Genomic DNA, 16845 nt, shown 5'->3' with positions numbered 1-16845 from the left:
CAAATTACACACAACAGAAAACGTTTTTCAAGGGCGAGGTATCCTGCCCACCACTGGTGAGCAGCTGTGAATGAGACCAAGGTGAAGGCTTTGCATCACATTTCAAAACAACACAATTAATTTTTACTCTATTTTCCTGAGTATTACTCATTGGCATAATTTCAGGTAAGATTAAAATGAATCAAAAAACCCAATTATTTAAGAATTATGATTGCTGATAATTTTAAAACTTATTTTTAATGTCACTTTTTAACAGACAAGATTTATTTTTTAAAAAGCATCAGCAAACTGGATTCTCAAAGTTAGGATGGGGTCACGTTTTATTAAGGCTTAAAAAAAAATCCACTTAAAATATAAAACACGAGCTCCAAGGAGATAAACACACTGACTATAATCACAACTTTAAAGTCTTCTTAAAGACCATTTCACACCTTCCATTTGCTTTACTAGATAATAAATAAATGAGTCTATTTAGGCCTTAAAAGTCACAAATGTTTTCATCTTTAAAGGTCACCAGGTAACCAAAATCCACCGAATCATAAGAAATATATGTCAGCAAATGCCAACAGCAAATGAACAACTGATGCTTACAAGCAACACTGTGTTCAATGACATCAGAAGTCCATGGTGTTTTTCATTTGAGTGCAGTTTCTACAAGCGATAGACCCCATGAAATTGAAGCACTCTCATGCCATCCCCACCAGTCCTAATAGTCCCAAAGACCAGGCTACGATGTTTACACTGGGAACAGCAGATATCCAAGGCCCTTGGTTTAAAGTCATATAATTCTCTGGGAGTTTTGATATAATCTGTTTAACATGATGCCACAGAAAACCGATTCCAAAAAAACTAAAAATAATTACTCTAAAAATAAGTAAATAAAAATTTAAAACTCGTCTAATTTTCATAGACCTCCCTTCCCCTACAACATCAACAGCAAAAGTTTCTTACAAGCAAATTTCACTCACACAAGGGCATCAGCCACTCTCCCTCAGATTTCCCTAGTCAAAACTGCCCAGACCAGTATCCATATAGTCTAGACTCTCAACGAATAGGCTCTGCTCCATTTTAATGGGAACAACTATAGGATCGAAGTACTTGCTGCCACGTTGCAGTGCCTGTTTGTATGGGAGATCACTTCTGCCTTGAACGGAAAATCCCAACTATGTGTGTCTACCCCAGGACAACTTATTAAGGGAAAGAAAGGTATGGCACATGTCAGTCCTCACACCCACTTCCTGCCAACCTTTCAAAACATTTATGTTTCTCCTTCATATATTGGGGTTCCAGCGAAAGAAACACCTAAAAACACTGTAGTATTAAACATGCAAACATCATATTAATAGGCAATGGTCATCCTTTCAAACAAAAAGGTTTCTATTTGAAACAAGTAGGGGTTACTCTGCCTAACTCACTATGGCTGCATGTCAAAAGATAAAGGAGACAACAGTGTTTATATGAAACATGGCATCAAGACTTCCCTGAAGGTCCACTGGTTAGGAATCAGTGCTCTCACTGCTGTGGGCTGGGTTGGATCCCTGCTCAGGGAACTAAAATCCCACAGGCAGCAAGATGCAGCCCCCCAACCAAATAAAGAAATAGAGGAAATATGGCATGAGTTACAATTGTGTTTCTAGAGGAAAAAATTGGAAGATGGGAAGAGGGAAGCTATATCAGGAAATAATATTACTGATAATGAAAATAAGCCCAGATACTTTTCATTTTTAAAATTAGTTTGTTTGGTTGCACCAGGTCTTAGGTGAGGCAGGCTGGATCTTTAGTTGTGGCATGTGAACTCTTAGTTGTGCAAGTGAGAGATCTAGGTCCCTGACCACGGTTCAAACTCCGGCCCCCAGCACTGGGAGTCTTAGCCACTGGACCACCCAGGAAGTTCCCAAATACCTTGAAATACTTTACAATCCTTTGAAAAGGGAAATCAAGCTCTACTTAACAGTGAAATAATCTAGTTTTAACAGAATGAAAAGAACATTATTTTAAGAATGAATCTAACAGATAGGATTGAGATTCTGCAGGGCCTCATCACTGCAAACAGCAGGGCTTCCTGAACTTTACTTCGCATTCGAATCACCTGGGGCGCTCATTACAATGCAGATTCTGCTTCAATAGAAAGGGACAGGAGGCTGTGAGGCTGCAATTTTAACAAGCTCCAGGTGATGAGGACAACACTGGTCTGAGGACCACACTGAGAGCAGCAAGCATACACAGCATTTGCAGTCAGAGATCTCTGGCTTACAACCAAGTATGTTATGCGGCTATAACACATTTGTGTCCTCAACAGTATCAACCGATTCAGGAAGTCCACACTTTGTTATATAACATTAGATTAAGCATTAATGAGGCTAGAAAATTGTTTATCTAAGGTTATAACCTGAAGTTAAATAAAACTTCATGCTGAACGCTCGTATTTAAATACTACAGTCAGTTTTAACCTCTTAGTATTAACAGAATCCCAATTACTCCATCTTATAGCCCTTTCTCAAAAGTCGTTCTTCTTTGCTGAGGGAATGTGCTCTATGCAAAAGATACTTTGCCTGAAGAATGGAACAACTTAACGTTCAGAAGTTAAGCACACACACAGTAGAATTCATTCTCAGAAATGCGGCTGAGAAAGATGGTTGATTTTTCATATTATTTCTCAAATTAAAATTTTAAATCTCCAATACTTTTCATCCTCTCACCCAAGGTTAAAAAAATTCAAAGCATCAAAACCAGCTGGCCCTTTAGTCCCCTTCAAAAAAAAAAAATCAGCAAAAACAAACAAACAAAAAAAAACAAACCCAGTAAGTTTTCAATAGAGAAAGTCCAGATAAAAGTCTTCCATGTTTACAAACCATTTTTGGCTCCCCACTTTCTGTCCTACTACTACACTGAATTAGCAAGAACCTTCCTCTCTGGTCTCCACCTTCTTGGTACTGCTGCTAGAGAATGCTCAGCTCCCATGCTCTCACCTCTTTTCTCAGAATCCTTCGGTGGGTCCCCAGATTTCACTCTTTGGGAAAAGTGCAAGTTTCCCCTCGCTTCACCTCCAAGCCATAATTCTGGCTCACGTGCCATGGCATCAGCTCATGCAGCATTCTCCTCAACAGCACTCATGGACTTGCTGCGCACGTTTTGCAATTTCCTGTCTCCATGCCTTTGCTCATGATATTTCCTACAGCTGCAAAGTCGCTTTTCCTCCATCCTCCCAACCTCGGCCTGTATCCTTCCTTCAAAGCTCAGTTCAAATACCACATCCTCCAATTAGCCTCCCAGAAACCCCCAGCCCCCATGGTCCCTGCGGGGCCTGGCCCTCCACCAGGGCCCTGAGCACAAACTGCCAACCATGCACATGGCTCACCTTTCCTGCTGCAGTGCAGGCTCTTTGCTTCTCTTCACAGACATCTCACCACCACCATGCTCAGTGGTATACAAAACTTTCTAAAATTGAACTACACAGAATGTTTAGCTAGCTTTGAAAATGGAAAGTGGATGAAAATGAATTTCTGGTATAGTAAATTTTAATGTACCAGTGACTGGGTTGACAAACAACACGAACTTCATCTCTGTTGGGTGAGGTACTCAAAAATAAAACTCAAGAGATGAGAAAGACAGTCAAGAGCATGTACTTGTTCCCTTCTCTGTCCAGAGGCCAATAATCCTCTGGGGTCACCTCTTCTCTCTACCAAGTCAGGGTGGATCAAACTGTCTTCTCAGTAAAGTCGGCTGCAGCAGAGACAGGTCACTAAGTTAGCGCTCCCTCCCTGTCTAGATGCAATGCTGGCTGAACCTGTCCACTCCAACAGCAGGTAGAGCTTTACACAAAGGCCAGCCAGGACTCCAGGGACAAGCACCCATATGTCAGACACATAAAGTCCTGGGTTCAAACAAAGGGATGTGCTCAGCATGAAAGAAGATACATGTATATGTCACTGTCACCTGGGTAATCATCTCATGATTTTGAAGAAAACTACAATGTGTAAAAAATCAAACAAAAAATTATTTTGGGACCACCTAATATTTTGTATTATATACAACATGGATTCCTCTCCTAGTAATTAAGATTCAACTCTATTAGGTCTCAACAAGAGACCTTGGTCTTCAGTCATTACATTAGCATCAAAGGTCATGTGATTCATCAATCCAACGATGACACGGCAGTGCTTAAAGAAGAAAAGAGGCCTCGTTACCCATCCATTTCTCAGAAGCTCAGCAGTGGGGCACTTGCTGTGATTTACACAAATGTACTCATACCCTAGACTCTGATGTTGTTTAGACCAAACAGTATGTTGAGAGAGAAGAGGCATACAGCCAAGGGGAAACTGAGATGCTCAGCAAAAATTCCTTACCATATTTTACTACTTATATACATTCCATAAACACATTGAGGGAGGCAAACAGTTCTAGAGAAAGCAAGAACTGGAAGAAAGAAGCTACAGGATATTTGCATGACTGTGATGCTAAACTACTGCAATTATTCTCCTGCAAACCATGAGGTTAACATGTAACACCCACTCAACTAAGCCTCTATAAACAGTTGGTTTTCCACAATCACAGCCACTATTCCCACTTCAGTGGGCAGCAGTGTTCAGAGAAAAGCCAGATTTAGCTCCTGAGTAATCAACACCAGAAACCAAAAGAGCTGGGGAAGCTGATCATGACCACCAGCAAGCTCTGAATGCGTGATGACACCGAATGGCCTGGTGGGGATGAAACGCTCCTCAACGAAGCTCCAAGACGGAGGACTTACACCCTTTTAACCAGGTTGTGCCATCCACACACTGGTTTTCAATTAAAGCGCTTTTCTATAAGACAGATGAATGAAAAACAGATAACTTCATTTTATATAGGTTCAATATGTTTACAAGAAAGATTCTGATGCTGGGAGGGATTGGGGGCAGGAGGAGAAGGGGACGACAGAGGATGAGATGGCTGGATGGCATCACTGACTCGATGGACGTGAGTCTCAGTGAACTCCAGGAGCTGGTGATGGACAGGGAGGCCTGGTGTGCTGCGATTCATGGGGTCGCAAAGAGTCGGACACGACTGAGCGACTGATCTGATCTGATCTGATGTTTACAAGAAGAAAACAAGTCTGTACTTTTCATAGTATTCAGCTACTTAATTGGGGGTAGACAGGAAGAACAATTGTTTTCAAATGTTTTCATGCACCCTTTATAGACGTTATCTCATGTAAATTCTCCAAACAATTCTAGGGGCAGAAGCATCAGCCCATTTTACAGACACAGACAATCAAGGATAGAGAGGCTGAGTAATCTGCATAAGACCCTGTGCCAGGTTAAGGGGCAGATGACTGGTCTCTGGCACAGCAACAGCCAAAGATGTGCAAACATTTTATAGAGATTAGAATGCCTGTAAAATTCTCATGCAAAGACACATCATTTTAGAAAAAAATAATTCCCAGGCCTGGTCAGGATTTGACCTCACAGGATTTGAACCTTCCAATGAACAACTCAAAGCAGACTGCTCAGTTAAAAGAGATCATCAAGTACTATAGTTACCAGTAAGGCCAAGAATAGAACACAGGTCTGCTGACCCTGCGCCCATGCCCAATCAGGCGTGTTCTTTTGGATGCTGACACCCTTCTGAAGTTTCCAGTCAGTTGAGAATAGCAAAGAAATGAGTTAATAATTCTGGTAAATAGAACAGAATATGGAAAGTATCTAGATTAGCAAGATTCGCTACACACACATACACACACCTTTTTAAAAGGAATGACCATATAAAGATTTCTACCTGAACCAAGAACACATATCTGAAAATTTTCTCTTCTACTGCAGCAAAAATGAAAAAATAACCTTTGCCCTCCCCTCCCTATGTGTTGTGAATGATTAGCTGACTAGTGTGGCCATGTTGATAACTAAGGAAAATACAAGATATGTGCCTCTTGCAGCTGACTAGAATACTTAGATTTATCCTACTACCAACCTCTAATTGCATGCAAAAGCCAGCAGGACACTAGGAATGGTTTGCCAGTGTCAGCCCTAATCCATTATCCAGTCCTGCAAATGACTCTCCCATGATGGTGCCCAGAGACAGAGGCTGGAAACAGGAAGACTGCTGGGTGCCAGAGGAGGTGGGAGGTAAGGAGCCACGTGGCTGGGAAACAGGGGTGGCAGAGAAGTGATGGGGAAGGGTCTCAGGACAGAGGCACCTGGAGAAGACCAGAAAACCTGCTAAGAAGGTAGCTGTTCTCACAACTCTGAGTCAGACATCACCAGTAAGAAGAAGGGCCAACCAAAAGCAGGAGGAAACACAGATCAGAAGACCCTTCCCTAGGTTAAAGGTCATGCAGCTCCCTTTCCTCAAGGGAGATAAAATGCAAATTGTTTGGCATTTCCAAATGTTAGACACTAGCTTTTAGACTCAATGCTTAATCTTGCTATTAAGTTTATTTTTTGAGAGAAATAAAATAATTGTCAAGGGATAATGTATCAAATTTTTCATGATTTGAAACTTTTTTCGCAGAGCACAAGGAGAGAGAAAACTCAGGCTGAAAGGTCATAATCTGGGCCTTCACATCAGCTCAGATCGATCTCCTCAATGATCTCTTATTTTCATTCCAATCTGGCCAAACCAAAATTCCTGTACTTGGGTAAAGTCTTTTTAGTTTTTACTTCAAATAACTGAAATGCTCAGAAAACATAAAAGTATTTCATTCATAGATCCACATTAAATACCTTTTTCCAATCTGTTCTGGAAAAAGTAAAATGTAAGTTGATTATATAGATTCATCTCGTATTTTATTGTCCATAAACAGCTTTTTTCCACTATCCTCAAAATGACCTATCTCAGCATATTCAGATGTATAATAAATATTGAAAGTTTCATCTAATTCTGATTGATGAATGCAAACCACAAACGAATATACATGAGGCTATACCTGAAATCTCAGAACCTTCTTCCCTATTATGAGCTGTTCATAAGGTGTTGTACAGAAACCATGTCCAGAAACATTTTGTTTAAAAAAAAAAAAGTGAAAAGAATGAAAATTGAATAAGAGGAAATCAATAAACAATACTCAACTAGGAAACCAAAATCCAAACTGCCCCACAGCTTTTGGCATGGATGTTGCTCCCAGAACAGTCTCTTCCTTCCACTCCCAAAAGCAGCGGGTGGGGCTGGAGGGTTTGGGGAAAGCAGCAGCTCAAAGCCTAAATATTCACCTCCCATCCCTAGGTCCTGAAGTCACTTCTAGGGCCCATAGACACTGATGAGGCTGGTCCTACTCCACTTCCAGTCTCCCCTACTCCTTGGCCTAGCCAAGGGTTCCCCAACTCTCCTCCAATACCACCTGTAGGAAATTACAGGTACAGCCAGGTAAGACTGAACGAATCTCCTACTGGCATTCTTTTTTTTAATTTTAAAATTTATTTATTTATTTTAATTGGAGTGGTATTCTCTTCACGTAACTTCACTCCCAAGATTTCTCAGCAAACCCACTTCCCCCCAAATTTAGCAAGAGCCGTCATCAGATCTGACTCTCAGCTTTGTGAAGTACCAAAGGAATTTTTTAAAGCCTCATTTCAAGCAATTTATAGGACCCTTGATATCTCTCCAATAAAAAGTACACACTTAAAAAAAGTACAAACTTTTAGGGCTTGAAAATTAGTTAAAACTACTCTTCAAAACACACCAACGTTAACTAAATAAAAGTCCCATGAGAATTTAAAGTATACTGAGCTACAAACCTCTTAGCTCTATTATTTGTTGATGACTTTTGATAATAACCAAATCCAAACTCGTGATAAATGGTATTTTCTATTTCAGCCACTGTATTTAAAATTAGATGTTAACTTCCCAACACCCCAGCTCCCCTCCCCCACCAACCCTCTAATGCCAGAGATCCTTCGGTTCTGAAATCCACTTTCTTGGGGGGTGGGGTGAGGGTAAGCATAATCTGTCACTTTACTATCTAGAATCGTGAGCGAAAACCGAAAGTGAAGTAAATTGAATAGGATCCTAGAGACCGCCTGAGTCCAAGCACAACACAGGGTTAAAGGAAACCATTTCATAAGATCAAGTGCGGAGAAGCAGCAAGAGCGAAGAGGAAAAAAATCAAGTTACATAAAGTCCAATTGTACTCACTGTTTCCTTATTGGGAAGCAGCTCCTTTCTAATTCTGAAGAAGTTCTTGCCGTACTGCCTAAGCCCCTTAACGAAGCGTTTCTGTGATAAAAAAGAAACAACAAATGGGATGTAAAAACCAAAAACAAAACAGGATGTCAGCAAAGCAATCTGCAATCAGCAGAACAACAACCGCAAAGAAGTCTGAGCGGGAATGTTGACTGCGCTGGGGGAATATTTCGGCGGCACAGCTGGGACCCCCTGCCCCGCAGGCCCCCGACAGCCTCCATCCGGTCCCCGGTCCCGCACACCAGACAGGTCTAGGAGGACATCCTGTGTCTGAGGCCAAAGGCGATCTATGCCCTGGGTGCCTCCAGTCTCCGCAGCGGTCCGCGGAGGTATAAACAACGGAGGTATAAATACGCTCCGGGTTTCTTAATCAAGCAGCACAAGTGGTCTCCACCTGAGAACGAAGCTTCCCAGACTGTCGAGCAGAAAAGGGAAACACAACCAAACCTGGAGACTTTCCTCCAGAAGGGCACTCTAGAGGGTTAAAAGGCCTTTCGTTAATCCCAGGAATTCACCAGCGCGGCGGAAGACCACCGGGGCCCGGACCCCGGACCCCGCCGACCTGCCCAGCCGTCTTGGGCACTAGAAACCGAGCCACCAGAACCCCTGCCCCCTCCCGGCCCCCCTACCCCTCATTTCCTCAGCGGTCCGGGACTTTCACTTTGCCCCATTCCTCCCGAGCAGCCCCTCCCCGCCGCAGTCGGGCCCTGCCGGCTCCCCGGCCCCCACCTCTGGCGAGAAGCCGGGTCCCGCGCCCCGACGCCGGCAGCCACAGGTACTGGGGCCGCGGCCGGCTGCGCTCCGGGTCCCGGCGGCGAGAGGCCGCGCCTGTCACTCGGCTCGTGCTCCACAAAGCGCAGGGCGGAGGCGGCCGGGCGGCTCGGCGTGTGACCGCGGCGGGGCCGCGCGGCGCGGGGCGCGGGGGGCGCGGGGCTGAGGCCGCCGCCGCCGCCGCCGGGGGAGGAGGCCGGAGCGGCGCGCAGAGCCCGGCGCGGCCGCGGGCGGCTGCAAAAGGCGGCCTGGATCGCCGCGCCGCCCGCCGGCCCGGCTCTGGCCCCCACCCCGAGGCTCCGCGCGGAGCCCCGGCGCAGTACCTTGGTTTCTTCCTTCCAAACAGTGGGATCCGACCCGGGCGGCGGAGCACGGAAACTTCCTCCCCGCCGCGGCGGGCACGAGGAGAGGGCGCTCGGGGCCCCTCCCGGGCCGCTCAGTCCCTGGGCTTCCCCCGGGTGGGCCGAGTCAGCGGCGCACGCCCGTCGCCCCCCGGGCTGCGAAGCTGGGGGCTGGCCCCGAGGACTCCCGCGATCCCTCCGGCCCAGGCGTTAGCCGGCACCTCGCAGGGCGCCGTTTCACAACTAAGTCACCGCGGAAGCTTCCCAGCCAATAAATCACCTGCCCACCGGGAGGAGCGTCCCTCCCACTCCCCGCGGTGGAGACCAGCCGGGCAAATTCAGCGAAGAACCAGACTTGGCCTGCAAGACCGATCTGCAACCTCCTACTCCATTCCTGGAGGCTCTGCATTTTCAGATTTCACCCCTTTCTAAGATATGACTCATCACTGTCAGTTTTCAACATAATTCGTATAGTTCAAAAGGAACAGTCTGTCAAGGCACAACAAAGCAGCCAGCTCTTTTCTAGTCTGAAGAAGAGTGACCCTTGTTTCTTGAAACAAGTGTCATCCGCATGCTCAGCACGCCTCCTGGGCTAAGTGCAGAGGATCTCCTTTGGGATCTGGAGAGGAATGAGACCGCCTGCCCTCAAGAAGCCAGGCTGGCAAACAGGTAAACACACCAATCTCTGGGCCCCAAAGAGAAGCCACAGAGGAACAAAGGGCTGGAGGTGGGGCCAGGAGGAGGAAGCACTCACTCAGTGGGTGTTTTAGAGGAAGTGACAGGAAAAGCAGCAGCCTGCCGGTGGGCTCTAGTGGGACTGCCAGCAGGGCACAGGGAACATTCTGGGAACTGCAAGGAGGACAGGGTGTGCAAAGTGCAGTGCCACAGATAAGACTGAAGAGGCAGGAGAGGGCCAGGCTGCAGAGCCTTCTAGGCCACTGTGAGGCCAGCAGAGAAGTGCCGGCGTGACCGTTCCATGAGAAGACTGGATAGCAACTGCACCAGGGGTGGGGTGGCTTGCGACAGGCCTTAGGGACAGACTGGCTGCACTGCAGTTGGAGAGGCTGGTGGGGGAACCCAGTGTGAGCTTGGGATGACCTGAACTCAACTTCAGCCTTCGGAATTAACTTCTTAATCTACTTTCAGGAGTTGAGTATTTAGTGAGCACCTAACACTGGGAGGAATTTTTAAAATAATAACAAACAGGCAGTCATGGACCTTTATTCACATGAATTCATCTTTAGCAGGAAAGATAAATGTGTGCCAGGTTATTACATTAGAGAATGATCTGAGTCTCAGGGAAGCCAAGCATGAAGTAGTGAATGGCAGCTCACCAGTGCTGCAAGGAAGCCGAGAGGAGGGACAGACTGTCATGGTCACTGAGGTCAGATCTCGAAGAGCAGAGCATTTGCTGGTGTGGAAGGGTGGGAAGGGCCTCCAGAAAAGACAGGGGCACAGTGGGAAGTGGTAACAGACAGAGTCTACAGAAAGCTGAGGTGGGCTCTGGCATGAAAGAGATGGTAGAATGGCAGGGTCATGCAATCCGAAGGAGGGCCCAATGCCAGAGGATACACAACAGGTTCGCTGGGAGAAGTCGGCCAAGCGAAGGAGCACCTGAGAAAGGCTGAATCAGGAAGAGCAGGGAAGGGGCTTCCACAAACTTGAGGTCAGACCCTAAGTCTTCTACTTGTTATAATCTCCTGAACATAGCTGTTAAATACCTACTGTGTGCCTGGAGCCTCAGAGTCCTTATACCCTACAAGGAAGTACTGTTATCATCTCCATTTTACCAACAAGGAAGCTGTCAGTTAAGCAGGCAGACCAAGGTCACCCAACTCCTCTGCGGTAAAGGCAGAATTCCAAACCCGGGCTCTGAAATCCATGCCCCACATCACTGCCACAGTCTCGGTAAAGAGGGCTAAGGGTCTACAGAGAATCCATTTTCAGTCATGGCACCATCATCTGTGACTCTGCCCTTCTTGTTTCCCCCCAGATCAAACTCAGTCCTCGCTGTTCTTCCAAAGAAAGGTCTTCCGTGCCCTCCTTTCCCACCCATACAAGCACCAGTCCCAGGCCAAAACCTTCCCCTTCTTTCCTATGTGCCAGTCTATAAATCCATCTCTCCCATCAGGCCACTTACGAGGCTCTGCCAAGACCACATATTCCATCATGAGTCCTGTACCATCATGCCCTTGAGCACTAAAACTAGCTCTTGGACCTCTTCAGGAAAGGGGGGATGTTTAACCCCTTAGACCTGCATTCTCAAATGCAGGTGCACCAGGACCCCGCCCCAGCCTACCTTACCACACAGACATCCACTAATGCCACCTAGCCAACGCTGCCACCATCCTAGTCTGAGCTCTGACTGCGGTACCTTTAATACTTCTCTCCACAGCCTACCTCCAGTTCACCTCAAACTTAAGCTCAAACCCCTCCCACTCCAAAATGAGACTTCTCCAACTATCTCCCTGATGATTCACTTGGTGTTTATTTGTCTAAAGGCTCGTATACTCATAGTCTATAAGCTCTGAAAAGACAGGAATGGAATCTTATACCACCCTGCCTCCCTAGAGCATTAGGCGGGTGGAACTCCCAAGTGTTTAATACACAAGTGAAACCATGAGATGACAGGGGCCTGAGCTAGGGTGGTCACGGTGGAACCAGACTGTTCAGTGCCAAATGGTCCGTTTTGAACTTTGGTAACAGAGTTTTTATTTTATTGGTTCCATGACACCAAACTCTGCTCTTTTTCCTCATTTCACCTTAACCCTAACCCTACTCAACCTCTAGAAATCTGAGTCTTCCCAAGGCTTTGTTTCAGGGTTCCTGTTCTCTAAACTCCCTCCCAACACGATTTCCACTGTTCCTTTGGCTCTAAATACCATCCAAGATTCTCACCACTATTTCTAAGGCTAAATCTATGGTCCAAGCCCACGGGGAACACTTGTCTTATAGACATTTCAAACTAACTACTTCCAGAAATATGGATCTGACATCTGGTGGTAAACACAGACCACTGCTGTCAATGTATATCAAGCACTATGCTATCAAGCGCAAAGCACCATTGGCCCCTTTTTTTTTAAAAAAAAGGAAGTAAAAGCTTCGTGTGGCCTGTACTGTTACTTCTCTATGGAAAGCCACAAGGCCTCAGAACTGACAAAACATCTGCTTCTCAGAGACCAGCCTTTACCTTGTGGTTTACCAGAAATGTAGAGTAGCCTTTAAAATCGAAACAAAGCCAACCCACTCAGAGCAGTCAATGATTAGAATAGGTCAGTCAGTATGTTAAACAGGCTACTGACGCTGCAGTCTCCCTTCTATTAACTCATCTCTCTGCAAATAAAGACCTCGAAGCTTTTGAGATTTGAATTTCATAATTAACGTGATCGACTTATAGGTGCTAGAGGCCTCTAAAGGAAAGTTCACAGACACAGTCTGCTTCTTAACAGCATTCTAGCAGTTGAGCTGAAATTCCACATTTCCAGTGCTTAAATTCAAGGTCTAGTCAACCGGCCTCATCAGTTACATCCCTCTCCATTAGCTGTTCTGTCCCTGATGGTGAATAGATGCTGGAATGCTAAGATGTCAAAGGTGAACGAGAACGAAGACTGTTCATTTAACAGGCAGGCGCTGTGGCTGGGTCACCGCCCCATGTGCCAGGCAGCCCTGCTTATGTGCCACAGGCTTGCAGTCCAGCCATTCACATATCCATGAGCCGAGGTTCTTGGGCTGTTGGCCCTGATTTCTCTGGTGCTGTTTGTTTCCAGTCAACCTGGTATGTTCCTTCAGAGCACAGAACAAGTCCTCTTCTATGTCTCAATCCCCAAAGCCAGATGAGATCCAAATATAAATACAGGTTTATTTATGGCAAGGAATTTGTTCTTTGCTTTGTTTTACAACTAAGTTTGCGACTGTGTTTCAATTTTGATTTTATATTGTTTACTGAAATATATTTTGACATGCATCATCCTGTTACAAGGTGTACAACACATTAATCTGACACGTTTATACACTGTGATGTGACTGCCGTTGTATGATCATTAGCACTTCTGTCATGTTACATAATGATTTACACTCCAGATTTTAGACACATTGCCACAGTTTTCTATTACTGAGCTGAAATTTCATATCACCATCAGAAGTTACTACATATAAGCTCTGGTTGTTGTTTAGTTGCTAAGTTGTGTCCAATTCTTTTATGATCTGATGGACTGTAGCCCGCCAGGATCCTCTGTCCATGGGGATTCTCCAGGCAAGAATACTGGAGTGGGTTGCCATGCCCTCCTCCAGGGGATCTTCCCAACCCAAGGTCAAACCCATGTCTCTTGCATTATAGGCGGATTCTTTACCACTGAGCCACCAGGGGGGGGACGCCCCCTTAAGTTCCTGACCGAGAACGTTTAATTCTCAGCTTTTAAAAGAAGTGAGTTACCTGAACACAGTATTTAGTAAATTTGGGTTTTAGTAGAATCTGGAGAGTTCTATTTCTCATTTTTGGTTGAATGGAAAGAACATGAGATTCAAACTTAGAAGCCCTAGATCTGGTCTGCTCCTCTGTTCCAGAGAGGAAATTATGACATGGCTGTTTAGGCACAGCCACTTTTGAAATGGAAGAAACTTAACAGGGATAAACGTAATTGGGTCAAATGCGATAATGTTCTCTCTTACAATAAAGGAACCAGTTCAAAAGTTCCACTCATCACTGCTGAGCCTGCCCCAGGTCTGAGCCTCCCAAGCCCTGTGCCCACGGGCGACGACAGCCTTACTGGCTGTCCAGATGCTGATCCCCCCACGCGCAGGGCTGGCCTAGGGCAGGCAGCGTCACTGTTCTGTGTCAGGATGTGAGAGGGGTACGGAGATACCACCCTATTCAACAATGATGGCAGCCAACAGCTGGCATTGTCTGAAGGGCTCTATAGGGACTCATTTAAGCATCACAATAGCCTTGCGAAGCAGGGGCTCCTAATATCTCCATTTTACAGATAAGGGGGGGGAAACATGTCTGTCACCAAATCCTTGAACCAGGGGAGGAGGATCAAGGGTGACAAAAGTAAACCATCGGGAAACTTCAGGGATGGGGTGAAGCCTGAGAATGGAGTCCAAGAGAGGGTGTGGATCCGGAAGATGAATGGGCACCTGCTGCCTGCACGTGCACTTCAAGATTTTCAGTGCTTCCCACGGGTCTCTGAACGCACAGGTAAAGGCTATAGTCTCCAAACTTAGTTTAGTCTTGTCTTGGTTTGTTCATCTTTTAAATTGGCCATAAAAACACTTGCCCTACCTATCTCCAAAAAATTCTTCTTAATATCAGATTGGATTGCACACAGAAGAGTACTGGGGGGATAAAGCCAAAGAATGAGGTGTGTGCTCATCTCCCCTGTGTGTGTATCCAACTCCCCATGCAGCTGGTCCCGGTTGCTGGACCTGACCTGTGTCTGTGGCAGAGAAAAGGAGCGATGCTACAGAAATGGTAAAAGACAATTCCTCAGCATTAACCCCTGGCTGAGAGCTTTCAAAATTAACTCCTGCTGCTGAATTTTAACTAGTGCATCACAGTCAGAAACTCACCGGGACTTCTGAACAGCGACTTCTCCTCAGTCCTCTTATGTAACTGTTGGGAAAACACTGTAGGTATTAAAATGAGTCCCACTGTGAAGATGGCTCCTTCTCCTCTGCCCCGCTTTCTGCATAAAATTTTATGTTAATAACTTGCTGCTTCTCAGAGGGCTGAAGAGCAGGCAGATCTGCAAGTAAGCAAACCACAGTTCCCCCCAACAGAGAGACAAAAGTGTAGCCCACAAGCCAGGCAGGGGGAAGAAGAGGATGTCACTGCTCTCCTGAAGGCAGAGAGCGGCCGAAGAAAACTGAAGATGGTCCCTAAATGTGGGCCTATGTTAAGGAGGGGTAAGGGGAGAAAAGAAAACACTGATGCCCGGAAGAAATCAAAGCCTTTAAAACATCTGTATTCCACGACACCTACCTGTCCATCAATGGCTCTCACTGACCAACCACCAGATGAGAAGAACCTATTGAATTTCATTCATATACTCCTGTCTGTTACAGGTTCCCATCACCCCAGACCTAAGACACACTTCTGGCTGGAGGTAGACTATTGATACTGCTTTGAAAAGTGTCATCTGGGTTTTGGTTTAAGATATTTAAGACATCAATGAAAGGGTGACTGGAGTAAAGCAGGATGTTTTCAGTAAACAGCTGCAGAAGCAACGTGTCCGAGAGGAGACATGCCAGCCAGCCAGGTGGGCATCCCAAGCTTTCTAGTATGTTGTTCCTGATTCCTGACTCTATTTCCTAAGTACATTCTGAATTTATACACAGTATTCCAGGATGACTAGTTAAGTCCCATTCAACTAGTTATAGTTGAAAAACAGCAAATAGGACAATTTAAAATAATAACCATATTTTTACTGATGACTCTTAACTCTCTCTCGAGACCTGGCATTCTTCCTGAGCTCAGACTAGTACCCACGCTCTCTATTCCAAGTAACATCTTCCGTTCTCTCAGGACATCACAGTCTCAACGTGGACACTGGGGGCTCCCAGACTGCATCCTCCTTGAAGTTCCTCAATACACTCTCCAACACAAGGGTAACTGAGCCCGTGCCACAGATGAAGAAACTCAAGTTTTGGTATATATCCTGCCCCAATCCATAGCTAATAAGGAAGGGTGAAGTAAAGAGATAAGAATTAGAAGTAGGATTAATTACTTGGAATCTAGGTACAGAAAACATTTTCTTGTATGTCTATGTATCAGAGAAATTAAAAGGTATTTGTTGTTGTTCAGTCACTAAGTTGTTGTATCTGACTCTTTGCAACCCCATGGATACGGTATTATCTATCTTTTCTTAAAAACAAACAAACAAAAAACCTCTGAAGGAAACTGTACATGTTAGCCCACAGGCTCCTCTGTCCATGGGATTTGCCAGGCATGAATACTGGAGTGGGCTGCCGTTTCATTCTCCAGGGGATCTTCCCAACCCAGGAACTGAACCCAGATCTCCTGCACTGCAGGTGGATTTTGTTTTTTTTACCATCCGAGCCACCAGGGAACCCTGTATACCTAGACACGCTTGCTCTCTGAAGCAAAAGTGTCAGAGACTGAATGTTGTATATCCATGTTAAAAATTTTCCCACCGAAATCCTTGGCTTGGAGTACATGGCTCTGCCACTAAATAACTACATCCCTGATTAGGTCGCTAGGCCTCTTTCGGGCTTCTGTATGCTTGGGTGTAAGATGATTGTCGGGGCTTTGTACCATTTGTCTGTAAATTCTCAGAAGTGGATGCCTCAAGTTCTCCATCACTGGGAGCTGCAGTCAGGCAGGCAGCCTCTCTCCTACACAGAGACAGAAGGATGGCTAAAATTCTTCCAAAAAGAGACCCTGTTAATGCATGATACATTGTCGACTGTCTTACCTGGAAACTGGATAATAAATGATCATTCTTGTCTTAAGTTGGGGTGATCTTTATTGTTGAGAGTAATTTGTTATGCAGGAGTAGGAAACCAATACGAGATTCATTACAAAAACCACTAAAAGCTTTAACCTCAATGGTAGTCAACT

General features: G+C 45.4%; 1 protein-coding gene and 1 long non-coding RNA gene across 12 annotated transcripts in view; one reads left to right on the top strand and one right to left on the bottom strand.

Annotated features, from left to right (window-relative positions):
* Positions 1-16845, bottom strand: part of RERE (arginine-glutamic acid dipeptide repeats) — a 415037-nt gene that overhangs the window by 48844 nt on the left and 349348 nt on the right. For 8 of the 11 annotated variants that reach the window (XM_059875727.1, XM_059875728.1, XM_002694049.6 and 5 more), the window contains one exon: positions 8107-8187. In XM_059875727.1, the coding sequence (XP_059731710.1) occupies positions 8107-8187 (81 nt within the window). Of the gene's footprint in view, positions 1-8106; positions 8188-8883; positions 8977-9248; positions 9354-9546; positions 9954-16845 lie in introns of those variants that run through there. The other 3 variants (XM_024976746.2, XM_024976747.2, XM_024976748.2) reach the window with 3 other exon arrangements.
* Positions 9851-16736, top strand: LOC104974445 (uncharacterized). The gene is made up of 2 exons (XR_811951.3): positions 9851-9935; positions 15330-16736. It is a non-coding gene; the product is annotated as an uncharacterized lncRNA (long non-coding RNA).

This window comes from Bos taurus, chromosome 16 (genome assembly GCF_002263795.3).
Source record: "Bos taurus isolate L1 Dominette 01449 registration number 42190680 breed Hereford chromosome 16, ARS-UCD2.0, whole genome shotgun sequence".
Classification (NCBI taxonomy): Eukaryota; Metazoa; Chordata; class Mammalia; order Artiodactyla; family Bovidae; genus Bos; species Bos taurus.
Note: the sequence above shows the minus strand (reverse complement) of the source record. Positions and strands in the feature narration are given on the sequence as shown.